Raw genomic sequence first — 27,291 nt, forward strand, 5'->3', positions numbered from 1 at the left:
GACATTTTTGAATGACATAAACTTTGTAACAAGACATGTCATTTATGATATTTTATTGCAAAAGAAAGTAAATTGGGAAAGGAAATATTTAACTTTCATGAAGCTTTACGTGAAATTGAGTGTCATTCATACGCGAATGACGTTAATGGCAGTCAATGTATCAAGAGATGGTTATTCTTTAAATTTTCAGTTAAAGTTATTAGAAAAATAAACGTTTACATAATCTTATTCTTAAAATTATATTGACACAACAAATGAAACGATACAAGTAGAATCAAGATTGTCGAGTAACAATCATAAAATTAAATTATAAGTAATAAATACGTATCATTAAATTTATTATAATAAACAAAATTAACATAACTTTGAAATGTCGTATTAAAAATCTTTTTATCTGCGTAACTTTTATAAGTAGAAACAAAACCATATTTAACAATAAAACCAATTCCTAATCGCGCTGACCGTATCGCACAAGTATAATAAGAATAAAAATAGACAAGGAAGTCGATATCGCGAAAATTTAGCTCTCGCTGTTCACCAGGAGCTGGGCGCTACAATATTTTCCGTTCAAGAAATTCACCACGCGGAAGAATTACAGTTCCGATTTTTACTCCTCGTCCTCGTTTCGTAGGTAGGACGATGACTCGACGGGAAATTCGAATGTCGTGTTCGCTTGTATAACGTCATTGAGAAACGCCGTGGTCAATTTCTTGCTCGCGAACCGAATGCTGCGCCTTGTTTTTGACCTGGCCTTTTAGATCTTGGCGAGCCCGTCGAATGATACATCTCCCACGATGTCGTAATGAATTATCGCCGCGCGTATTAACAGCAACACGCGTTGACAGGTGGACAAACAGCCATTGTGCTAACGGATATTAAGCAAAGTCTTCCGTGCCGCGGAGCATCGCTTTGACAGACGGAACATAAATTTCCTCCGGTAATTTTGTCTTTTGTCGCGAGCAAGCTGATTAAATTGGCCACATAGTGTTTTCATAGCGATACGAACAATTCTACTTTGCTGTTTGACGTAACAAATCTTCTCGTCGTTTCTCTAAATGTTAAAACGAACTTTATCCCATGAATAATAGCTTTTATAACTCTAGATGTGTCTTGCGGAAAACATATAACGTAAACTCAGTAACAATATGCATTGTTTAGTCTTTCAAAAAGACAGACGGGTAGGATTTTATTCTGGAGTCAAGATATCTCTTTAAAAGACGGAACATAAATTTTCTCCGATAATTTTGTCTTTTCTCGCGAGCAAGTTGATTAAACTGGCCGTAGGATGATCGGTAGCAATATAAGCATTGCTTTGCTATTTGACATAACTTTTAATTTTTTTCTTTAAATGTTAGAGTGAACTTTATCCTACAATAATGGGTCTGGTAACTCGAGATGTGTTTTATAGAAAGTATATAATGTAAACTTAATAATTATACGCATTGCTTCGTCTTGTATATAAAAAGACAGATAAATCGAATTTAATAAAGGTAATCATTGCAACATATGTATGTTTTGAATAGCCGTTTCCAAAATTTGTATATCGAATTGTCCATTTTTTAATATTTTATTACAGAGGGTCAAGAAATTTTTGAGAAAACTCAATAAATGCATCAGCGTTAATGATATTAACCGTCAGTATTGTAAAGAGCTCCTTGAAATTTCCATTTTAATTAATACTAAATTTTAATTTACATATAAATTTGTATGTTAATAACTGTCATTATAAGAGCAAATTAAGCGATGTTTGAAAATTGAGTGCATTATAGTAAGGGGGTGTAGACGATACGTTCCTCACGGTGCTATTTGATTTATTAGTTTAGTCGACTAGCATGTCATTTCATTTCGAATACGAGAAACTAAATGGAGCACGTAGTTGGCTATTAATTAATTAGGACACCTCCACACGACGTTTCTATTTTACATTCTCGAAATGAATCTCGAGGGAACATTTGTTTCTAGGTGACTGCCCGTTTGCTTTGATTTTCCACTCGTACTAAATCTTGGCGCGCCATGTGATACATTTCGTATATTTCCGGTGCACATTAACACGTTTTATGCGTTTACATCGTTCGGCGCCGTAAAAATAAAGAAAACCGAGAAGATTAGCGCGAATTTCCACGGCAATTTAGATTGAGGAGAGATTGAAAATGAAATTTTAACAGATAAACCTTCTCATATAACAAGCATCTCTCGCTATCTACCTTTAAAATTTTATCTTTGTGCTACTGAATTCTGAATAATAAAACTGGCCAGTTGGTTGACCTAACGAAGAAATTCTACTTATTTTTTTATCTTTGAATTTTACATTTTTTTTTAATATAAATGTACATCTATCACATTAACGAATATATTTCCGTTAAAGTAATAATATTAATTTTATTAATTTCAATCCCGATCAATTCAAATAATTATATAATAAACAATATAAAAAAGAAATGTTTATGATTACGCATTTGTTACTTTTTAAAATATAGAATCCTGTTTGCATTTGATTTTATAAGAATCTATACGAAGAAAAATATGTACGCGTCTATAACAAATTCAGGGAAAAGGGAATGAACATCGTTAATTAAAATTATTATAATGACCAATATTTTTACATACAGGATTAAATCCATTGTAATAAATATGAAACGAAATGGGATCAGACTGTATCAGGCAGTTTGCAAGAGAAATTAATAAAGCTATATATTTTATATCGATTTTGTATCGAATTTCTTTATTTTTCATTCGTCATAAACGGGACGATTGGTTTTGGCGCTCAATTGCATCCCGCGTAAACATCGAGCGTTGTTAAACAAACTGTTGTTTCCGAGTCGACAGTTAATTTCAGTATCAACCCAGTATGCTCCATGGAGATTCATCGTGCCTTTGTTGAATACATCGATATATAATAGCAATCATGCCAGAAGCAACACTCTTGAGAAGTTCTGGGATGTAAATCGAAAACCGTTCGCGTTTCCCGACACAAATGGAACAGGAGTTCGCCCGTTATGCGCTTCACTAACCGAAAGGGTAGTGAAGCGTTTAACGAGCAAAGGATTACTATCCTCTCAGGGCCAAAAATAATTTCCTGAATGGCCCATATCGAATCGTTGTTCCTCTTTCCCTTGTATCAGTCTAGGATAAAAGTCGCGCAATTATTTGCACATCACAAAAATAGAATTGTTTTTATTTGTTACCACAGTCGTTTGTCACGAGAACTTTGATAATTTATGAGAACAATCGGAAACGTACGATTATTAATTACGGAATATATTAATTGGAAAAGCAAGCTTTTGTCGATTCTTGTATGGAGCATGACGAAAAATTCGCAGACTAACAGAATAAACAGGATCGAAAATCAAAATTAAAAAACGTTTTATTTCATTTGAAAAAAAATTTGCCAATTATTGTATTTCTTTTAACACTCGCACTATTAATAAACTTCACGTTTATAGAATATACAAGAGTGCACTGACTTGTTTTTCGTGATATTATACATACAGCGACGATAAGAAATAGATTTGAAACCTATCAGTTATTGTTAAAAACTAACAAATATACAGAAATATTATTTATAGCAATTTATCTTTATTTAATTATAAAAATATTGTGTTAATTGATATATTTGAAATTTTTATCATGTCTTATAAAAAATAAGAAAAAAGTATGAATCAAACACAGATTTGACATAGAGAAGAACAGGAAATAGTAAAATTCCCATTTGTAAAATATTTGTTATGAAAGTCTATTGTTAATAAAAATTTTCAGTATTATAAAATTTACAGTTATATAGCAGAAAGATAGAATCTTGTTAAGAGCGATTTGTACTTTAGACTTAGATATATACATCGTCACATTGTTACAAACATAAATATAAAAGTTAATTTTAAATGTTTACGTTAGATGTTGTATTAGAGTTTAGATATTTGAGGTCTTCTAGGAAACCGATTACAATTTCTATATTACACGTGCCATAACGGTTGTTCGGAAAATGATCAGTTTTAATCGTTTCAGGTTCAATACTATGTTAAACTTACTATATTTCATCAAACATAATTTTGCTTACACATTGTATCTAATATTAAAGTTAAATGTATGTGTACGTATATAACATGACCATTTAATAACGAATGCCTTTACCACACTGTATTTCTAATTTAATATCGCTGGATTACTTTAAAGTTAAAGTGTTAAAGCCTATAAAAAAATTTCTTATTAACTCTCCGTAACTGATTGCCTATAAAAAAAAGCTATGACAATAGATTTTATTTTTTTACAAAAGATTTATATGACAATTTGAAATTAGATGCAATAATAATAAATAATTAGTAGAAAACTCTACATAAATTATAAAGATAAATCAACGTACTTATATTATGTTGACATATATTTGAAGCGTTAAAAATATAAGTAGCAAAGTGATACAATATAGGTTTTCGGTAAATGCAAGTTAAAGTTAGAAGAATTTGAAAATACAAAATATGTACCACTGGTCCAAATTTCTTTGGAGCTGAATTTTGCCTACTTTCTTGTATATTTTCAGCGCTTTATTTATATAAAATTAATTTATGTATGTTGATAACATATAAATTAGCTATGTACGTAAATAATTGTGTAAGTTTATCATAAATTACACCAAATCTTATAACATTAAATCCAATGTTATAAAAAAACATGATGAAAAACATGAAAAAAAGTCATAAACAATGATTAACAATAGCAAATAATTTTTCAATGAATTAGAATTATTACCCGTAGAAAAAACTTGATTATTGGCATGTATGCGTATTCTAAGTAGCCGCATGAATCAACGATTTATGTAAAACACAGTTATTTATTCAACAATATACAAGATTGGAAGATTTTTCTACCTTCCCGTCTCGATATTTTATTGGGTAATCACAGAACCTTATTTTGAAAGAAAGAAAGAGACCGAATAGGTATTTTTTAATATAAAAGTGATTTATTTTTTAATTAAATTGCATCCCGTAATAACGTTGTTGTTGGAAAAAGAATGGATCTTTGAACAACGCGGCGACATTGCGAATAATATGGTAAACATTTCTGATACTGATGCGAATTTTCAAGAGTGATTGTACTGTTCTTTCTCTCTCGCAGAATTCTCCAGGCAATATTTTTCACAAGGTTCATTGAAACGGTCGCTTTATCTTCAACCGAATTTATTAACGCGTCTAGTTCGCGATTTATCTCCATTTGTTTACAAACACGTGTGCTACATAAAGATATTTTATGTGTCACATTAAAAGTACTGCTAACAAAAAGTAAAACATTCTTAAATTGTGAAAATATGTAAAGTTTAAACAGGATATGATAAATTTTTACATTTTTTAAAACAAAAATAGTAAGTAATAAAAAAGGATTCAATATGTTTTATATAATTAATGATTATACAATTAAAACATATTCCATATACACACATAGCTTGTAAAAAACATATATATATATATATATATATATATATATATATATATATAAATAAGTAAAACACAATTCCCAAAATAATTTGAATAATTTATTATATTTTATACTGCTTATTATTTTACCATGTTAAAATTTATATGTAAATGGGTTTTAGATATAATACTCAGAATCTATAACATTTTTTACATTTTTTTTTTAAAAAATGTTTTAGAGCATTCAATTATTTTACTATTTTTCTAAGATTTATTATACACATACATTGTAATCCGAATTCTTTGATAAATTTAAAGAAATGTCTAATGAATTAAACTTAGATGGTTTTTTTTTTGTTTCTGTTTGAATTTATACTATTGGTTTCAATATATACGCTACCAATTGCATAGAAGAAAAAAATTATTTTTTATAAAAGTATTGCTATATGTTTCTCAGTATTTCGTCTTTTTTAAAAAAATTCAAAATATAAAAGAATTATTTGTTACAAAATTAAACATATTCAAATAACTAACTTTATTGTTAAAAAAAAAAATTTCAAGAAATAAACAATATTAAGTCATACGTAGAAAATGTATATACATTGGCGCAAAAAAAACGAAACAAAAATTTTGACCGAATTTTTAGGCAATCTTCAAAGTGACGTAACTTTGCGAAAAATCATCCAAATTATCATGAACTTTTTTTTTAATTGACGGGCAAAGATTCTACTTTAAGAATCCTCAGGCGAAAATTTGATTGGTTAAGTGTGATCTTTTTATATCCCATGAAAACCAAACATGTTTTTTTTTTATTGAAAAAAGTAAAAGTTATTATTTTTCACAAATTTCTCGTTCAAATCTTGCTAATATTAATTCTTGCTAATATTAATTTCTTAAAGCTTATTTTTTTCTAAGCAATTAAAAAAAACGTGTTGATACGATGTTTTTTGTTGATTATACGAGTTTGCAATTTGCACTGCATTTTAGGATATCTTAGCGAATAAATACAGTAGTTTTTGGATACCATGAAATGGTATCAATATGTTATTGCACATTGATTTTATTCGTGTTTAACTCAATTATACCGCCGTCATCAGAGTGACCCAATGTGCACCACGTGGAGATTGACGATCGGATTTTGCACATCATGTGGCTCTGATTAATTATTCAGTAATAATATTAGCAAGATTTTAACGAGAAACTTGTGAAAAATGATAACAAACTTCAACTTTTTTCAATGAAAAAAAACATGTTCGATTTTCATGGGATATAAAAGGATCACACTTAACAAATCAAACTTTCGCCTAGGGATTCTTAAAGTAGAGTCTTCGCCGTTTAATTAAAACAAAATTCATATAATTTGGATAATTTTTCGCAAAATTACGTCACATTGAAGATTGCCTAAAAATTCGATCAAAATTTTTGTCCCGTTTTTTTTACGCCAGTGTTTTTTTTTTGTTTTTTTTTGTTTTTCAAATAGTGAAGTATACATTCTATTAAATAAGGAAGTGTATATCTTCCTATTTTTTACTATTATTAGCGCGAAAACTATAACAAAAAACATTCTTGACTATATTGCACTTTTAGTTAAATAATCTATCTTTAGTAATCTATCGATGTACTTGAGAATTTGCTCTGGAATTCTTTTAAGATACCGGAGCTTCTACGAAGTGTGCCCTGGATTTTTCTAATCGCCACAAGTAAAGAATATTACAAAGTGTTACAAACTGCTGATTTTAAAAAAGATAATAGTGACACCGGATGGTTTCTCTTTGATCTTCCGTGCAGCAAAGCAATCGCGTAATTCACGATACACACGATCTACATATGTTCAAAGGAACACACGATGTCTATGACAGAAGACCAATACGTAGCGCAATCATTAATAATCGAAGCGATTTATGGAGGAATTATTATTAAAAACTCAAAGCAAAGAATTATCGTGTTTTGTATAATTTTTCTAGTTAAAAAAATTTTTAATTAATGTACCGTTATTTTCCTTTAATTAACACGATATGTTATTATTTACAAAAAATGATATTAAAGGATTATTACAAAGGTAAAAAAGAAAATACAGGTTTCAGATTAAAAAACAGAAAATATAACAAATGGAGCAACGGTAGCAATCTGTGATACTGTCGGCATGTCAATCACAAAGATTAATATCGCTTTCTTTTAATTTTGCATCTCGATTCTTAATGTCTTTAGTAATATAAAATCTCCAAAAGAGATTTGCATGTACTACACTTGAGAGACAAAAGTATTTTTCTCATGCGTTATAAAAATAAAGTAAAACATATGCATGCATATTTTTATTCTATAGTTATTTCGAATCGCAAATTTATTGCATTGTGACAAGAACGAAGACAAAAGAAGAATACCGTCACGTACTTCTTTTGTTCTAAAAAAATAAACACTTGGAAAGAACGGATTTTAAAATCAAATTGCTTTCTACGGGTTTGTTATTCCACTTTTGTTTTTAGACTGAATTTATCCGATATCAAAATACTTCAAAATCTATCATTGACACTTTGAAATCGATGATAAATTCAGTTTGGAAACAAGAGAGATTTGTCTGCGGATGAATAAAATTGTACTCTCCGAATTTGACAAAACAACATGGATTATGTATGCAAAATGAATTTTGCGAAAAAAACCAACAAAGTAATTAATATTCTAAAAAGGGATATATAAAGGATATATTAATTACTTTATTTAATTTATTATGTAAGTTTAAACAAAGTTAAAAGTTAACTTTAATTAAAATTAAATTTTTAACAAAAAATATAGAAGTGGTTAAATAAAGAAAGAGATTACAAGTTTAATATTCGTTTTTTAAATCACGATTGTATTAAAATATGTTTTTGAATTTCAATTATGAATAAATAATTTATGCAATTATTAGTTTGAATTAATATAATACATTAGATATATGATAATAAGATTAACTTGTTCTTTTAACCTGATTGGTAATTACATATCTCGCGCTGCGTGTTCACTTGGCGCGAAACACTACCGTGTCTCTTGATATGTATATATCTTTAAAGTAAAATATCGCGCATTATACTTAATAAGAACTAAATGTCTATTAACGATAATATTACCCTTACACCCTATCGTGTAATATATTAACTTTACTTCTATTATTGACGCACTAACCCTAATTGCCCGGAAAATAGTATTACGAGTGAAAAGCGAGGCGTTTATTCTCATGGGGAAGAAAAGCAGCCCGTTATACGTGAAACACCAGTGAAGAATAATCTCATGGACATTAGCAGTAACTCGGTATTATATTAGCGGGGGGTGCTCAAAAAATTGACAAGGGTCACATACGATACGTCTCAATGCGAGTCATGAGAAAGTCATCGCAGCTATGTCCGTGGGAGAGATGTGAACCGTACCTGAGAAAGACCTGTTTCTCCACTAAACGCAAAAACACTGTCTGTCGATCTCGATCTGTTTCGCAGCACATGTACACGAAGCGAATTATCGGCGGTATCAAATCGCTCTCTCCAACGATCTTGATCGACGGATACGAGCATCGACGTTTTTTTTTTTTTGTTTCTGAAAATCAATAGTTTTCAATGCTGTTTCGAGGAAATTTTGCTAACAATCACGCAGTTTGTTTCATACGTTTATTTCGCTTTTTTTTCCCTTTTTTTTGTCTCTTTGATCTCAAACTTGCATTTCGTCACGTATCATTCGGACAAACGGATAGATAAAGGATAAAAGTGATCCTGCGAGGAGAATGCGAGTAAAGACACACTCGCTCGTACGACGCGCGGAACGCGACTGAAGGCGCGTCCAAGCGCCGGCCCGAGAGAAGGAATCACCGGTCCGACGCGGCGTCGCGCTCGCACGCGCCCACGCTCGCGCACGTGTCGACGGAGATTCGCGAATTTACCCTCGGATAATAAAGCAAAATACACCCCTGTAATGCATTAATAATGAAACACTAGTCTTTATACCGTTTTATAGAGTTTGCTGATTGAGTATGCGGGTGTGTGTTTGTGATGGGAAAACTAATTATACAATGTCTAAAATTAACAATAAATTTTTCAATTAAATTACTTTTATTTAAATGAATTTTATTATTTAAGATACCCGCGTTGATTAACATTATGATAAAGAGTTATTTTAATTTTATATAAAATGTAAATTAACATATACGTTTATTTTTATGTTTACATATATATAAAGTTTAAGAGAAATATAAAAAATAAGCTATTTAATTTTTTGTCTTGAAGTCTTGACTACGAAACTATCGTTTAATTTTTACGGCACTATATAGAAAAGTATTATTAGTCAAATTATGGATATTTCAAGTTTGACTTTTTCATTTATTTAAGTAGTTTTAAAAAAATATCTAAAATTCATGAACACATTTTTGAATTTCTAAAACAATTGACTTCTTTAAAAAGAAATAAAATGAAATATGATTTTATTATCCTTAAAATTTTTAGAAACTTCCATGGATGAAAGTCGGTCGAATATTGAATGAGACTGAATTATAACCATAATAAATTGGGCTTTGGATTGTTCGTCTACAATTGACTTAGTACTTTGATCAATTCTGTCAATGAATTTAACATTTTCATATTGTTTCATTATTTTGTCTTATAATTTTTTTCAAAATTATATGTCCTATATGTCCTATTGTCTTACATTTTTTCAAATTGATTATTTTTTTTAGAATTCTGAGATTTTTTAACCATATTGAAAATAAAGAGAAATTGATACTTACAATATAGAAATATATATTACATTTGTCATATTATATAACGTTTGTTTTTCTACATATTTTAAACAAAATTTTTTGTTACAAATATTTAATATCATTCTTTATTTTGAACAATAATCGAAACGATAAGAAATCTCTATTAGATTCTCATTATATTTGCTCAATTGCAATAACAACATTTTATGCACATCTGAACAGTTACTTGTTACCAGGATATTGAGCTTGAATAGGTTACAAGAATAATCCTCGATAATCTGCAGAGTTAATTAACTTTGAACGAGATTTCGAATATTGGGTTGAATTAAAACCATTGAAATTGATTGCGACTGATCGAAATTGACTGAAATTAAAACAAATCAATCGGTATCGAGGGAGATAACGATAAGCTCAATAAAATCCGACCACTTGTTGACGCAACAAGTATATTTATTCAGAAACAACAAATATGCCAATACAATTATATGCGTATTTGTTAATGTTCCCTAAATTTTTTATTGTACCATTACAATAATACTTGAGCCAGAAAAAATCTTTGCAAGTATATATTTTATTTTGTCTGACAATTTATACGGGACATAAATACATATATAGTTCTTAAATTTAAAAAATGGACAGCAATGTAATGGATACTTAATGTAAATTTCAGAAAGTAAAATTATATTTACAGATAAAAAATTATAATCTTCACTAAAATTTAGAAAAATAAATAATTAAATATTCATTATCTCGTAGAGAATGATCATTTATAAAGGGTTTTTAATTTAGATTTCGCTTTAGTATGTTGCATGAAATCCGCTGTCTTAAATTCTGGCCACGCAATCGACATGATATTGTTACAAATTACGGTACATGTTCTGACATGTAATGTGCAACCCGCATTTCGCCCCGTATGCACGGAAGGTATGTCATTAAAATTTTGTAACATCTATATATTCCAAGTGCATCCGAATGTCATGAATGCACGTTTATCGGAACGGAAGTTACATCTGTCCGCGTTTCGACAAGAAGCCGATAATAATATGTTTGCACGTTCGATACGCCAAAAAAAGCGCCCTTTATTGTCATTCATTCCAATGCGTCGCGATGACGTATAAGGAATATTAAACAGATCGCGGTAGAGAGAGAAATTGTAAGACTTACTGCATGATACAAAATTAAGTGTAATATGTAATTATGTAATATATCATTGTTGTATACTGTGTAATTTTTATATTGGCTCCGTCCATATTAAAATCGTTTACCCATGATTTTAATTACGCAATTAATACCGAGAAAATATTGCTTTTCGTCTTCGTCCATCAAATCAGAGAAGTTTTTTGTCAAACACTCTTCGAATCCCAAATCTGCTGTTATTTTCTGCGAGATAATCGATGTGCATACCGAAATTGTCGCCGGAATTCTGTACGTAGATCCGATAAGATCTCTGAAATTTAAGTTATACGAGCATCGATAAATAAATATAAAATTGATTAAGATAAATTAATGGAAGTTCAGTATAAGAGGTTAAAAACAGTTTGCGTATCTTAATGATGCTAACTTATCGATACAATTTGATCGAATATAATTTTTATTAAATTCCATATTAAAAAAAATATTTTTTTAATATTTTGTTATAATATTAAATATATAATTATAACAAAAGAGATAATGAAAAAATAAAGGATGAAAAAGGACAAAAATAATTTACATTGTTTAAATATGAGATCTTAAGTAGAAAATAAAAAAACTATTTTGTTTTAAAAAAATTTATATAATTTTTTCAAGAACTTTAGACTATAGAATTGCGAGGTTAATCGTTAATTTATTGCATTTATCAGTATGAGCGAAGTAATGTTCTAGGCATACCTGAGTTTTATCATACTCCTGCCTAATTTGTATCCTCGATAATCGGGATCTACGCTGAGTCCACTAGTATACAAATACTGGTCAACTCCGTAATGTTCGTGCATCACCTTCTTTTTTGCGTTAGATATAATTTCTAATGTCTTTTTGCATTTATCTGATTTAAACTATAACGATTATTATCAATTCCAATAGTTTGTATAGTAGAGTGAAGTAGTAATTTAAGCAAAACAATCAAACTTTATTAACAAAGCTTAATGAAACATACCTTGTAATCGGAAAGATTTTTATTCCGATTGTTATTGTTAACACTTAGAATATTTACGGCGACGATTTTTCCATTATTGGGATTGTCGAGAAATGCCGCTATGGATATGCCTTGTGCGAGTGATGAACGCCACATTGTGCTTATATCTTGTACAAAAAGAGGATCATCTTTTGCTTCTGCAGATCAAATTTAAAAAAAGTGATTAAAAATAATTATAGTCATGATAAATAAAAAAAATTAATCAGTTCTCTCCTCAGATAAAGGTTAATGTAAAAATATGAATAAAAAATAAAAATTTGCATCTTTGTGAAATTTTTTTGTATTGCAACTTTTTTATCTTAAATCCGTGAATAAAACCGTTATTAAATGGTTATCAAATAAACAACGATAAAACTCACTTAAATAGTGACAAATTGGTTCATCAACTAAAAAATATGTGCACATATGTTGAATCGCGTCCTCATATCGATCCTCAGGAATCTCTTGAATCGTAAACTTTGTCAGTTTCCCACTTTCATCCACTCGTTCGATTAATTGCCAGACTTTGGGTGACTGACCTGATGGTCTGATGCGCGACATTTTTTTTTATTGTTTTTAGTGAAGCTCCTACAATGTTTCAGATGTTTCTAACATTTCTAACAGTTTTACATGAGCATTCAGTGTCAAGTGTACATCAAGCGATACATTTTCTATGGTACGATTGTTATTATTAGTTATGTAACGATCTCTGTCAGGTGTTCACCAGATGACCGTTGATCGAATGTGCTGGCTTCACTATTAATTATACTGTTATGTTTGCTCCATTGTTTGCAAATTGACTGTAATAGTCTCACATTATCACAATAATAAAAGTGTATTTAGTATGTACTTTTATACGATAGCTATAATATAAGAAATATGTTGTTGTTTCAAAAGTGGTAATGAAAAAAAGAGGAAAATAATGAAATATATTGAAAATTTTAGTATGAATTAATTTATAATTCTTTATGTAAATTTTTTAAGTTTTTTGCACTTATATATAGATTTTTTAAGATATACAATTTTTAATGTGATTATTTAAATATTTAAATATTTAAATAATTGTGTGTGTGTGTGTGTGCACGCGCGCGCGCGCATATTTAGTGTATTTTATTAAATATTTAAACTTATATTGAAAATACGCTGAAAACTCCACCGAGAAACGCAAAGAATGTAGTTGAAATATTTTGTAATACTACACGGACAAACCCATATGGTTGAATCAATTAAATTTTTGTTTGGATATGGATGAACAACTACATTGTTTTGTTGCGTTATCATTGTATTTTTGCGTTAACCAATGTATTTGTTTGACTACATCCAAACAAGAGTTTAAACTAAACGGGTTTCTCAGTGCGTGTTAATTGTATTATGTCTTACTTGTCAAGTATCTGTACATATTTTTGTGCATTTCTAAGGAATTATATAATCATTATTTGTAATTATATCAATATTTCGTATAAAACATGAAACCGAAACAACATGCAAAAATCTGCAATTAATGTATGGAAAAAATTATACAATTATGCTATGCCTTGTGTTTATTATAAAGAAAATTATATTGCCTATCTTATATGTTATAAAAATGTTTTTACTCTTATATATATATAATCAAAAAGTTGACCAAATTGTAATACTTTTGCAAATATTTTCTAATGTAATTTATAATAGATTCTTCAAGACTTTCGATGAATCTTTATAATTATTTTTTACTTGTTTGCCTTGAACGATAATTAATAATTAATAATTAAGGAAAAATTTAAAGGAACTTTTTCTCATTCTATTATCTCATTGATAAAGGCAAAGCATCAGAGTTTATTAATAAACTACATGTTAAATAGTAAATTGTAGATAAGGTAAAAATATATATATATATTTCCTATGATTTCTTTACTTTTTAACTAAAACTTTAATAATATTAGTACATTAATTCTAACCGATCGTAATATGTTAAACATATCAATGAGTTGTAAATTGCCTAACGGTCTGTATCGGATCTTAGTGGTGGATATAATTCTTTAATTAAATTTAATTTTCTTAGCTTTATTTTAAACTGCGCGCCGACAGGATTTATCAGACTTAAGACACAGTAACTAAACTAAATTGGCTCAAGAGAATCTTAAAATCTATAATCTAAAATAAAATTTAAGATGCTCTTGAGCATCGAAATTATTTTAGTTACTGTGTCTTAAGTCTGATGAACCCTGTCGATGCGCAGTTTAAAATAAAGCTAAGAAAATTAAATTTAATTAAAGAATTATATCCATCACTAAGATCCGATGCAGACCGTTAGGCGATTTACAACTCATTGATATAAATACTTTAATTTAAATATTTTTTTTTATAAATAAGTTAGGCAATAGAACTTTCTCTTTACGTATAGATAAGATGATTTGATTTAGCATATTCTCTAATATTATTTCTTACATTAGTTACATAAATTTTGTTCTTCCGATTTCTGTTGATATTTAGGTCAATCGATAAGAACATAGAAATAATGTATAGATAATGCTTGTTTCTAAATTTTAAACAGCATGAGGATATCTTTGTTTTAGATAAATCCCGTTCATTGACGCCTCTGTGTTTAAAACTTTGTACTACGTAACCATGAATATTTCCTGGGAGTAACATCTTGGCTTTCAAGTCTGTTTGTTTTAATAGAATAAAAAATAAGTGAATTAGTAAGAGATTAGATCTTATTTACATGCACATTAAAGTGAAATTTTATGTAGCTTTGCATCAAACTCCCGCTTAGTTTTGAAGAAAACTTAAAAGTGCATAATAAATATTTTCTTCTTGTTTTTGTTGAATTCATTTGTGATACTAGGTATTATTTATTTATTTCTGTAAATATACATTTTTTGCACATTATTTTTATAAAAAAACGGATAAATAATACTTAAGTATACTTTTTAAAATGAGCAATAGGTCAGTAAATGAATGTCTTTACAGAAAGTAAAGTTATAGAAATTTTATTTTCAAATAAAATATAATTACTTTCTTTAAATAATATTCTCTAAATGATTACTTTAAAACTGTTGCACTTTGCATCAATCTAATATACATTACTTCGCAGACGAATGACATATATTATTTTGTAAGTTTCTTCAATAGGTTTTGTGCCATGTGTATCTCGTCGCTTATGTACGGAACATATTAAAAAAATTTTGTAGTATTATTTCAATTGCATCAAACATATCAGAATAGAAGTTAAAATTACATTTGTTTTTCAATCAAGAAGCCAATAATAATGTATTGAAAAAGACGTCATTTCAATGCATAAGTGCATTACGATAACATTAAAGAATTGTTCTCAATAGAATTGAAAAATTCAATTTAGATTACAAAATTAAGTAAATCTTTCATTTTTTATATTATTTCTCTTGTTTGGTCATATTATTACAATCTTTTACCCATAATTTTAAAATTCTTGGACTTAATACCGAGGAAATATTCTTTTCCATTTTTATCAACTAAATTGACATAATTTTGCGTAAAAAACTCTTCAAATCCTGCACCCGCTGCTGCTTTCTGCGAAAGTATCAATGTAATCCTAGCAGATGTCGCTCGCACTTTATACATAGGTCCAATAAGATCCCTAGATCGAGATTAATAAAAAAAAAACATATATGAAAAAATAAAATTGATTAACATGATAGACAGAATTCATATATAAAGTTAATAGCAATTAATTATACGCGGAAAGAATTTTCTCTTAAAAATTACCCTGAAAATCATGGTAATTGTAGGACAATGTAAACCTTAAAGAATTTTACTATACTTTTAACAAAATTTACTAAAACTTTGACAAATTAAGATTGTACTAAATTTTAGTAAATTTTAGTAAATTTTATTAAAAGTATGGTAAAATTCTTCAAGGTTTACGTTGTCTCAAAATTACCACTATTTTCAGGGTAATTTTTAAGAGAAAATTCTCTCTGTATAAGAAATCAGAAATTAAAAATTATAAGAAGTGACTCTCACAACAATAATGTTGCAACAAAGCCAACTTCTTGATAAAATGAGTACAAACTAATAAGCATAGTACAGAACGTTCAGCAATTTTGTTAGAATATTCTGCTATACAGAAAGAATGTTCTGCTATACAGAAATTTAATTTATAAAATTGTTAAATTCCATATTTTTTTAAATATTAAACATAACTTTGTATGCTTTTAACATTCTGTTAAATTTATTTAGTTAAATATATATAAATGTATAACAAATTATATTTATTTATAAATAAATTAAAATAAATTTATAAAATATATACTTATATGCATATCTGTATCAAAAATAATTAAAAAATGATTAAAGATGATAGATAATCTGAATTATTTAATTCTTTTTAGATAAAAGTAGAAGAGCTACTTTGTTTCGAAAAGACTGATGTAATCTTGAACTTCTGACTTGAACTTCTTGACTATGGTCAGTATTCATAGTCGAATCTTAATTATTTCAAGACCGCCTCAAGTAATGTCTTACGATACTAATGCGGCTCAGTGATTGGTTGATGGCATCTTAAGATCATACTTAAAATTATTTTAAATATAAGATTCGACTATGAATACCGGCCTATGAAGTGGTGAAAAATCTTAATGGATTTTCTTGTGTGAACTATGTTTTAACATAATGTGCATTCGGGAAGAATTAACGCTATTAGCATCATAATCGTTCATACACGATCTTCGTCCCACTAACTGCCGTTTCAATCATTATTTTGCATTTCTCTGACTTAAACTGTAACGATTATCAATCACAACTTAGTTACATAATTGTATTTGTGACATGAAGTTGTGATATTATACTACTTGATAATGTATAGGTAGAAAACAAAAAATCCTTGACATATTATCACAAAAGGCGAAGGACGCCGCTAAATGAATCAAAACACTTAACGATCATTACATATTCATATAATATAATTGTATGCACTATAGACTGATAATATATACTGACGTTGTATAAATATTTTATATGTTACGTCCGGGAGACTTCACGTTTTGTTATACGCTGATCTTTTAGAAATAAATAAATTAGAAATATTCTGGAGCTTATCAATGGTCGAGGGGTCGCGGAGCGACCAAAAACTTCGCGTCACGAGTGTCTGGCCCTTGGTCTGGCCTCATAATCAGAAAGAGCCGGACACTACAGTCATTAAAATTCGGCGGAGGTCAGGTCCCGTTGAAATAAAAGTTTAAATATTTACGCAGCGTCACACACACTTGGCTCTTGACAGTTTAAGAACATTTTTGAAATTTTCAACAACCGCAGATAAACGCCAGATGGAAATTAGATTAGGCGAAAGGAACAAGGGCACGTTTGGTTTCGAAGGTAATAAACAAATATACACGGACTCAATGTTTATTAAAGGAGGACCAGACCACCCGTTTGAAAGCTATAAAATTTTCTGAAACCAAATACGTCTATTAACCCTTCAAATGCGCGACTGCCAACCCTGAGAAATACCGCGTCAGGAAACATAAAATTTCCACTTTCCTCCCCTAGATAAGAACCTCCGAAAATTCCAATTCCTACTCCTTTACCAGAATTCGAAGTAATGCGGGCGGAGACAAGGAAAAGCGGGACCAATAGTCGGGGACCTTAATAAATAATACCCCGAAACCAAGTAACCACCAATGGGAAACTTTAAGAACTAGTTCCCACGCATTCTGTATATATAGACTCTGTATATATAATACCAAATCTTGAAGAGCAGCGAGCAGTTAGTTACTCAGTTAGTTAGTGAGTCAGTTGGTTAGAGAAATAATCTTGTGAATAATTAAATCCCGCTTATCAGAAATACCTCAAGTCACTTCATTTGCCTTTAACTATCGTGATCGAAAAACTTAGTGTCCCTCGACCCTCCTCTCCTTCTACCACCGTCGAAGAACTTAGTGTTCCTCAACCCTCCTCTTCTTCTTTCACCGTCGAAGAACTTAGTGTTCTCGACCTTTCTCTTCCTTTCCAATTACTGAAAAACATGAAGACGTTCCTCAGATATTTCCGATATTCTCTTTCTCGTTTACCTCCTCTTTCTCCAAGTTACTCTCCAATAAGTTCCCCAGACCACAAAAATATTCCACCCCCATCCTCATCTGCATCTTCTGATATAGAAATCGTAGCTGAATTTTCCCCTCTTCCGTACCGACCTCGCTACTACCATTACGATGGCACTCAATCGATGGTCCTTAATCGAATTATTAGAACAGTTCCCGATAAAAACAGATCCCTCGCTCCAACATTATCGTGATATCATTCTCTCCCCAGAAGCGATAGATCCCGATGTGCTATTTTCTATTGTGTCCGCGCTTGATCTTACAGATGTTATCATTACCTTTACGCTCTACTATCACTATCTCTTTGCAGTCCCCACCGATTTCTTTTACAATTTCTTCTTACCGTCCACTGTAATTCTAACCGAACTATGAAAATCTTAGTTTCTCGATCATTTCTATAGATGTTAATAAATTATCGAAGGACCGGATAGTTTAATAAACATCATCAGGCGACATCACCTCCAATTTATTACAGAAAATACCGTATAAAAATTCAACAAATAAACTTCTAATACGATTAAGTTATTTTACTCCCTAGCGTTGTATTATAATTATGTTTAAGATAATTATGATTCAAAAAATTTAATTCACTTCATAGTGTTACATTCCTAAGCATAATTCTAATAAATAAAATGTTTAATTCGATTCTAATCATTACTAATAAGGCAGCGTTACATTTAAAATTCCCCTTCAATTCTATTCGTTCAAACCACTCTATGATATTATATTACAAAATGCGTTCCATATTAAATGTAATTTAATCAAGAGTTAATTATTCTCAAACTGAATGTATCACTATTCAGCAGCATTTTTAACAAAGATTTACTCTAGTTTGATATTTTTAATAAACGTTTAATTTTAACTGTGATATATAAAATATTTAATTTTTTCCATTACCTTGTGTGTTTTTCTTTCTATATATTGTTATTTATATTTACCTAGATAAATCTATAATTCGAAACACATGTTACGAAATACATATTTATACAGATAAACATAAATCACATGTATAACATGATCCACATTTTTTAAATTAAAAAAAAAGATAGCAAAACAAATAATTAGTTATTTATTACATTTTTTAATTATTCATTTTTGCTAATGCATCTCTTTTGATGTGCACCTTTCCAAAGTGCGCGCACGTTTATTATTACCATTTACCCTTCGGGTAAATCAGGTCGGTAAGTCGAGGTTTCTGCAAGACCCTGCGATTCATTGACGGGCAGCGCCTCCGATATTTTTTCAAAAACTAACCAGTTTACGATATATGCCTCTGATATTTTTTAAAAACTAGCCAGCTCACGATTTACGCCTCTGACATTTTTTTAAAAACGTAGCCACCTCACTATTTACGCCTCTGGCGTTTTCTTACTAGTAACTAGCTCACGATGAAAATTGTGATCGTGGGACTTACTCACTGGTTCTCAAACAAATCTGTCTAAATGAAATAGATTTCTTGACCGGATGGAACGACACTAAAGTTTATTTATGCACTGATTCTACATGATTATATTCTATATACTACTATGACTACTGCTACATATACATAGAATCTTATAGAGGGAAGATCAAAATATAGGTGGTACAAATTGATTCTAATTGATAGGACTCTTTACGGGATTATGCGGTGGGTGAATCTTAGATTTTCTTATTGGAGGAATCGTTATTTTTTTTGACAAATCATACGATGAGTAATGTGTCGAAAGTCTTTCTGCCTCCTCCCACATTACCTTAATTTTATCAAAAGAATCCCCCCTATTGCGTTGGTCTATCTTTCCTTCAAGATTAAAAGACAATAAATTCTTTATCGTCCTATACGTACTACAGTATAGTTTGCAGACGGAGGAAACGATTATTTATTTTTTACTACTGTTTAGATTCTTTATTACTCATTTTTAGTGAGAAAACGTGAAACCTTGCTTCAAACGTAAGTTTGTCTTTGTATTTCCACGTTCAGAATTTATTGTTTGTTTACTCGATATTCAAAAGGAATTGAAATTATCAACTTGGTTTTGTCTATCCGTATTTATTGTCATGTTTCTAACAGACTAATAATAGGCACATGAAAAAATTATCGGAGACCGAAATTTCGTTTGTAATTTTATTTGATCTCTGACAAAGGGAAATCGTGGAGTCTGCCGAACGTAACAATATAATATAATAAAGTTAATATTAATAATTCCAAAAAAAAAATCACAAATTTTTACTTAACAAAACTATTATATTTATATATTTTTTTTAATTTGTATAGAACAATTGCTTCTTAATTGCTTTTTTTATTTCTATTATTAAATTTTTTAGTATTATTTAGTTAAAATTTTTAAATATATATATACTGAACAATAAAATTAAAGCAACAAAAATGTTTACCAAAATTTCACTCAACTTCAAATAATCGTAACTTCGGCAAAAATTATTGTATTGGAAAGCTTTTTTTTATTTTAAAGCTTGAAGTTTCTAGAAGCTCTTAAAAAGCATTTGTCAAATCTTTCAATCAGGATCTTTTAGTTCCGTACACAACTTTAATGCCTTGCCGTTTTAAAACTAAATAAGCTAGGGTATTGGAATTTCTACCTTAAGTTCTCTATCACAAGACTTTATTTAGCAATGAGGAGGATTATCCCACCGTTAGTTTTTCAGAACTAATAACCATTAGAAATGGGAGGAAAAAGCATGAATGACCTTGTTGAAGGGATTAGTGTTAAAAATATTGCACAAATATCTTATTTATATTATATATGTATATTATTAAGTATACATATGATCTATCGTCTCCTATTAATTTTTAAAATTAATTTGACAATTCTATTTTTTTCTACAGTATATTTTGTAGCAATAATCGATATTTATTCAGTAATCAAGAATACAAATATCACCTTTAAAAAGAAAAATACATCAAACGATAAATATAAATAAAAAATTTAGATAGCTTTTTTAAATAATACAAAAGTGAATAATTTTTACTTGTAAATGTGTAATTTATTTAAAATAGAAAGTAAAAAATTATTTTATACATAGCACCATATCTTATCTTATTTGTTTAATTTATCATGCAAACATTTTGTAAAATAAATTAAACAAATGTTAAAACAATTTTGCGATTAGAGATTACATGTTGATCGAAATGGAAATTAAGTTTGCTTCTACATTTAGAAAAAGCCGATAATAATGTACCGAAAAGATGCACTTTACTGTCATTTATTTCAATACATACATGCATGACAACATTAAGAAATTTGGTGCAGTTTACGATAGAAATTGTAAAATTCAAATTATAAAATTAAGTAAATCTCTAAGCAAAAAATTGGTTTTATTTAGTTTTAATAAACCGTTATTTATATATATATATTAATAAATATATAAAAATGTTATTTATATATTTATTAAAGCTCCTTCTTTCTGTTGAATTCTTATAATACTAAGAGTTATTTACTTATTTCTGCAAATATGCATTTTTTGCATATCATTTTTATAAAAAAAAGATATATAGTATTTAAGTATACTTTTTAAAATGAACAATAAGACAATAAATGAATGGATTATTTTTTTTACAGAAAATAAAGTTATAAAAATGTTATTTTAAAATATAATTATTTTCTCCCGTTGCACTTTGCGTCAATCTAGTATACATTACAATCTTTTACCCATAATTTTAAAATTTTTGGACTTAATACCGGGGAAATATTCTTTTCCATCCTTATCGACTAAATCGGCGTAATTTTGCGTAAGAAACTCTTCAAATCCCGCACCCGCTGCTGATTTCTGCGAAATTATCGATGTAAATGCAGTAGATGTCGCTGGCACTTTATACATAGGTCCAATAAGATCCCTAGATATTAATAGAAAAAAACATATATGAAAAAATGAAATTAATTAACATGATAGAAAATTAACATATAAAGTTAATAGCAATTAATTATAAAGAATTAAAAATTAGAAATTATATAAGTGACTCTTACAACAATAATGTCGTAACAACTTGTTGATAAAATAAGTACAAACCAATAAACACAGTACAAAACATTCAGCAACTATGTTATGAATGTTCTGCTATATAGAAATTTAATTTATAAAATTGTTAAATTCCATATTTTTTTAAATATTAAACATAACTTTGCATGCTTTTAACATTCTGTCAAATTTATTTATTCAAATATTTATAAATGTATAATAAATTATGTTTATTTATAAATAAGTTAAAATAAATTTATTAAATATATAACTATATGCATATATGTATCGAAACAATTAAAAAATGATTAAGGATGGTAGATAAACTGAATTATTTAATTCTTTTTAGATAAAAGTAGAAGAGCTACTTTGTTTTGAAAAGATTGATGTAATCTTTTTGAACTTCGGACTATGGCCATTATTCATAGTCGAATCTTAATTATTTCAAAACCTCAAGTAATGTCTTAAAATACTAATACAGCCCTATGGTTGATAGCATCTTAAGATAATCTTAAATATAAGGTTCGACTATAAATATTGGGCTATGAAGTGATGAAAAATCTTAATGTGTTTTATGTGTGAACTATGTTTTAACATAAGATGCGTTCGGGGAGACACTATTAGCGCTATTAGCATCATTGCTCATTAAAAGTAGAAAAAAGATAAATTACTGATGATACCGCTAATAGTGTCTTTCTGAACGCATAATGTATTAACACGTGTCATACCTGATTTTTAGAATATCTTTGCCTAATCCATATCCTCGATAATCAGGATCGACGCTAAGACCAATAGCGTATAAATATTTGTCAACTCCATAACGTTCATACACCACCTTTGTCGCACTCGCTATGATTTCGAATGTATTTTTGCACTTCTCTGACGTAAACTGTAATGATCATTAATCCCAACTTAGTTACATAATCGTATTTGTGACATGAACTTGTGATACCATATTACTTGATAATATATAGGTAGAAAACAAAAACATCCTTGACGTATTATCACAAAAGGCGAAGGACGCCGCTAAATGAATCAAAACACTTAACGATCATTATATATTCATATAATATAATTGTATGAACAATAGACGGATAATATTTATATACTGACGTTGTATAAATATTTCATACATTTGTATAAAAATATGTTTTTCATCGCTTTTATAACAATATTATTATGAAAAAGTTTACAATTATATTATAATTGTGTACACAATAGAGTAAAGTTGAACAAAACTCAAATTTACTTTAAAAAGAAAAGAGAGAGCTTCATGGGACTAACCTGATAACCGGAAATACTATCTTTCTGATCTTTAACGTCCACACCCAGAGCATTCATACCCGCGATTATAGGTTTTCCACCATTGGGATTATCAATAAATGCAGCTATAGATATGCCTTCTGCGAGTAACAAACGCCATATCGTACTTACGTCTTGTACAAATAAAGGATCATTTTTCGCGTCTGCAAATAAGATTAAACAAAAAATGACAACGAACGTTACAACCCATAAATGCTGATCACAAAATAAAAATTATATTTTCAGCTTTATTAAAAATTATGTCGAAAAGAAAAATAGTTTTTGCTAAATATTTTTTTACAGCTGTTTTGTTACAAATCCGCTAACGATAAATGGTATTGTCCTTAAAAAAAAACATTACATTATTAAACATTTATTAAAACATACCTAAACAAGCACAAGTCACTTCATCGGCTAAGAAATACGTGCACATGTGTTGAACCGCTTCCTCATATCGGTCCTCAGGAATCTCCTGAATCGTGAACTTCATCAGCTTCCCATCCTTATCCTTCTTCTCTATTTGTTGCCAGATTTTGGGTGGCTGGTCCGATGGTCTGATGCGTTGCATTTTGTCTATTTCTTTCCGTAACTCTGGTCCGATAGCTCCAATGTTCACTTTCTGTGAATACAACCGCGTCAAATGACACTTTGTCCAAGCGTCGCGGAAACGTATGATTTTCAACATTAGTAATGCGACGACCTCTGCTCGTTGCTGACGTGACGACCACCACCGATCGAATAGTCTGGGCTTATTATCAACTATAACATTATACTCTTTAAGCTACTCACTAATGACGGATGTAACATGTGTGCTATCGCAATACTGTAAATATGTTATCGTCTTTCGGTTTCTATCTCATTTGTACATATGCGTTTTTTTGTATTCATTTCTTATCTGTAAATTTGTGTCTTCTCCGGAAACAGTTTCCATGTGTAGTTTCAATTTTATAAAATTATCGTTGTTTTAAATAGAACAAGAAATGAAATAGACTAACAATTTAAATAAATAACTATATTGTGACAATGAAAATGAAAAATAAATATAACATTATTTTCCTTGTAAAAAAGCTTAATATTTAAATATTACTTATACACAATAAATATTTATTTAATTAATCCAATAAAAATTTTTCAATATTAATCTCAAGATGGTGATTATTAATAAAATAATGCGCCGCCTAAAGTGCTCTTTCCCCCTACACACATATACATGTATACATAAAAATGTCAACAATTTGCTCTCAAATACTCTCAAATACAAAAAAATTTTAACCGTTTTTTTGTAGTTAATATTTTAGTTTTTTGTAGTTAATATTTTAGGTTAGTACCACTTAAATAAAAATATGATTTGCTTAATCTGGATATTGACGGAACTAATTAAGAGATTTGACTAGTACAACTTAAGTCTTTGAAATAAATAAATATATAGCTAATTGCAATTTTCAGTTACACAGGGTTAATTTGGAAAAATAAATGTAAAATTAGGGTAACGCGCAATCCAAATAATTTAATTCCTTAATCGTGGGCCCAGAGTAGGTTACCTTTTTTCCAGAGTATAATTAAATTTAATTATACTATATAATTAATATGATAATAATTAATAGTATACGTACGTTTGCTCGTTTACTTGACTCGCATGAAACCTGCAACACACGTTTAAATAAATTACCAGAAAAAGTGGGCAAAATATGATCATATATAAATATATATAACTAGACATAAAAAGATCTAACGTATATAACATATATAATTATATATAATTATATATGTAATAATAGTATCAAAATTTTATAGCCTGATATGATCTTATTTGTTTGTAATCATATTTGTTCAAATATTTCCATATATATAATCATATGTAACTGAATATAATTACATAGATAAAATTATATCATTTTCTCATTCAAATATTATTTATACATGATCGTTATACAATTATACAATTATTAATATTAATATTAATAAATTTAAGCAAATTATTGATATAGGAGAAGCAATTAAAGAATAATTCTTTAATGTTTCAATTTTAATTACTTTTATTTGCAATGTCAGTTTTTAAATTTCAAACTCGGTCTCGGAATTGAGCCCACTACGTACGCTTTAGTTTATTTAAGCAAACTAATTTGAAATAAGTAATAATAAAATAATGTTTTATATTTACTCCAATTACTTGCGCCAGTCACAATAACTGTGCAGTTTTGACATCTGTATACTTCAATAAACTTGAACAGACAGACGTGTTTACGCATGATTACATGAATGTGGTGATAGTCGGCTTTGATTGATAAATATTTGATAGTGTTAGAACAGTTATCTATTCGCTATCACATCGTGCATGTGCAATTCTCCACTCCTCTTTTTCAGATTAACATTATCGAGTATTTATGTAACATGTTTTGTTACATGTGAATTTATATTGTAATAATTGTAAATTTAATACATAATCGCGCGATTAGAATGTACGCGATTTCCAAAATAACTGAATAAACTGTTTTTAGAATTCCTACGAATTTCTAATAAAATAATAAAAACTAAAACAAAATTTTTAGAACGTTCTATCATGAAAATAATAAAATTATTTTCATAAGAATATTAATAACATTTTGTAATTTTTAGTAGTAAAGATTGAAATGGTTTTGTATTTACATCCAATTTCTACAGTTACTCTAGTTTTAAATATTTAAATAAATATAAAAATTATTTATTTTAAAAAATATGTACATTTTTTATATGCCTACATATATGTTAATTGAAACATTTATATCGATATATCGATATGTTATAATTATGTTATCAACAATAACTTATAAGGCTTATCTGACTTATAAGATTGAATTGTGTTAATTACATTATATTACATTTATCAAGTTTTTCTACATTTTGTCTACATTTCGCGTGTTACATATTGAAGAACAAAAGTAAATTGAAAATTATCTTTAATAATTCGTTAAATAAAATGTTGCATGTAATGAATTTTATAAATGAAAGTTATTATTTTTCTATGATATAATAGAAAATGAAAAACATACTTTTTGTGTCCTAATTGTAAAAGAGCGAGATGTGACAAGCGTCATTTTTTATGCTTTTGTTTTTCACATTTTTTAAAAACAAAATCATAAAATCTCTTCACTTAAAAGCAATACAATTATTGCAGATTCTTCGTCGTTAAAGATTATTTTCTGACAAAATCAACGAATGCGTGCGGACAAAATCACGTGCGGATACAAAAAAACAAATAGCTTATTACGTCATGGCTACGATTCATTTAAAATATACAAAGATTAATAGGAATATAATTTCTTTTTAAGTAGGTACCATGTAAAATGTAGCAATTAAGTGGCGATAAATTATTAGATAATTTGTGTGATTTTTATTGAACTCATTAAAGCTATTGTGTCTGGATTTAAAAATGAGAAATATGAATCACAAAATAAAACTCCCCCCCCCTCCCAAAAATTAAATATTTATCTAAATAAACTATGTAATTTATTATTCAAACTACAGTGTGTTGCTACGAAGCGAATAAAAAACTAAGAATTTGTTTTATGACCAAATTTAGTAATAGAGTTTGACGAAAAACACATGACGTTTCGACCAGATGTTTTAACTTCAGTTATAAAAATGTCTTTACTTTTATATTGCTAATCACTCAAATTGTTAATTTTTTACAAACATTTTTTAATGTAATCTATTAGAAATAAAACTTCG

At 28.7% G+C, this 27,291-nt stretch overlaps 3 protein-coding genes across 7 annotated transcripts in view; all 3 read right to left on the reverse strand.

The window, feature by feature from the left end:
• The window catches only part of LOC105839382 (cardioacceleratory peptide receptor), a 64,826-nt gene extending 54,777 nt beyond the window's left edge, over positions 1-10,049 (reverse strand). Inside the window, exon 1 of one of the 3 annotated variants that reach the window (XM_012685663.3) lies at positions 8,804-10,049. The gene's annotated coding sequence lies outside the window, so the exon portion shown is untranslated. Of the gene's footprint in view, positions 1-8,735 lie in introns of all 3 variants that reach the window. The other 2 variants (XM_012685660.3, XM_036291749.1) reach the window with 2 other exon arrangements.
• Positions 10,050-10,227: 178 nt separating this feature from the next.
• Positions 10,228-13,153, reverse strand: LOC105839376. The gene is made up of 4 exons (XM_012685652.3): positions 12,652-13,153; positions 12,254-12,429; positions 11,989-12,152; positions 10,228-11,566 (listed from the first exon to the last, which is right to left on the reverse strand). Exons 1-4 carry the CDS (start codon positions 12,830-12,832, stop codon positions 11,371-11,373), a joined length of 717 nt encoding a protein of 238 aa, XP_012541106.1. The 5' UTR covers positions 12,833-13,153; the 3' UTR covers positions 10,228-11,370.
• An 8,189-nt stretch (positions 13,154-21,342) lies between these two features.
• Positions 21,343-25,840, reverse strand: LOC105839381. Of its 3 annotated transcripts, none has more exons than XM_012685657.3 (6): positions 25,745-25,840; positions 25,197-25,226; positions 23,971-24,342; positions 23,566-23,747; positions 23,010-23,170; positions 21,343-22,159 (listed from the first exon to the last, which is right to left on the reverse strand). In XM_012685657.3, exons 3-6 carry the CDS (start codon positions 24,266-24,268, stop codon positions 21,961-21,963), a joined length of 840 nt encoding a protein of 279 aa, XP_012541111.1. In that variant the 5' UTR covers positions 24,269-24,342; positions 25,197-25,226; positions 25,745-25,840; the 3' UTR covers positions 21,343-21,960. The 3 variants fall into 3 exon arrangements, with proteins under 3 accessions (XP_012541111.1, XP_012541112.1, XP_012541113.1); XM_012685658.3 differs by having other exon boundaries at positions 23,971-24,202; positions 25,745-25,838; XM_012685659.3 differs by having other exon boundaries at positions 23,971-24,202; positions 25,754-25,772.
• Positions 25,841-27,291: the final 1,451 nt, after the last annotated feature.

Source organism: Monomorium pharaonis, chromosome 9 (assembly GCF_013373865.1).
Source record: "Monomorium pharaonis isolate MP-MQ-018 chromosome 9, ASM1337386v2, whole genome shotgun sequence".
Taxonomy (NCBI): domain Eukaryota; kingdom Metazoa; phylum Arthropoda; class Insecta; order Hymenoptera; family Formicidae; genus Monomorium; species Monomorium pharaonis.

Bases quoted from the DNA above. Each gene is read 5' to 3' on its own strand.
- LOC105839376 (XM_012685652.3), bottom strand. From the start codon at position 12,832: ATGTCGCGCATCAGACCATCAGGTCAGTCACCCAAAGTCTGGCAATTA. The intron at 12,430-12,651 runs GTGAGTTTTATC...TTTGATCTGCAG, and splicing joins ACCAATTTGTCACTATTTAA to AAGCAAAAGATGATCCTCTT. The intron at 11,567-11,988 runs GTATGCCTAGAA...CTTAAATTTCAG, and splicing joins AGGAGTATGATAAAACTCAG to AGATCTTATCGGATCTACGT.
- LOC105839381 (XM_012685657.3), bottom strand. From the start codon at position 24,268: ATGTTGAAAATCATACGTTTCCGCGACGCTTGGACAAAGTGTCATTTG. The intron at 23,171-23,565 runs GTTAGTCCCATG...TGATCATTACAG, and splicing joins ATAGTATTTCCGGTTATCAG to TTTACGTCAGAGAAGTGCAA. The intron at 22,160-23,009 runs GTATGACACGTG...ATTAATATCTAG, and splicing joins AAAGATATTCTAAAAATCAG to GGATCTTATTGGACCTATGT.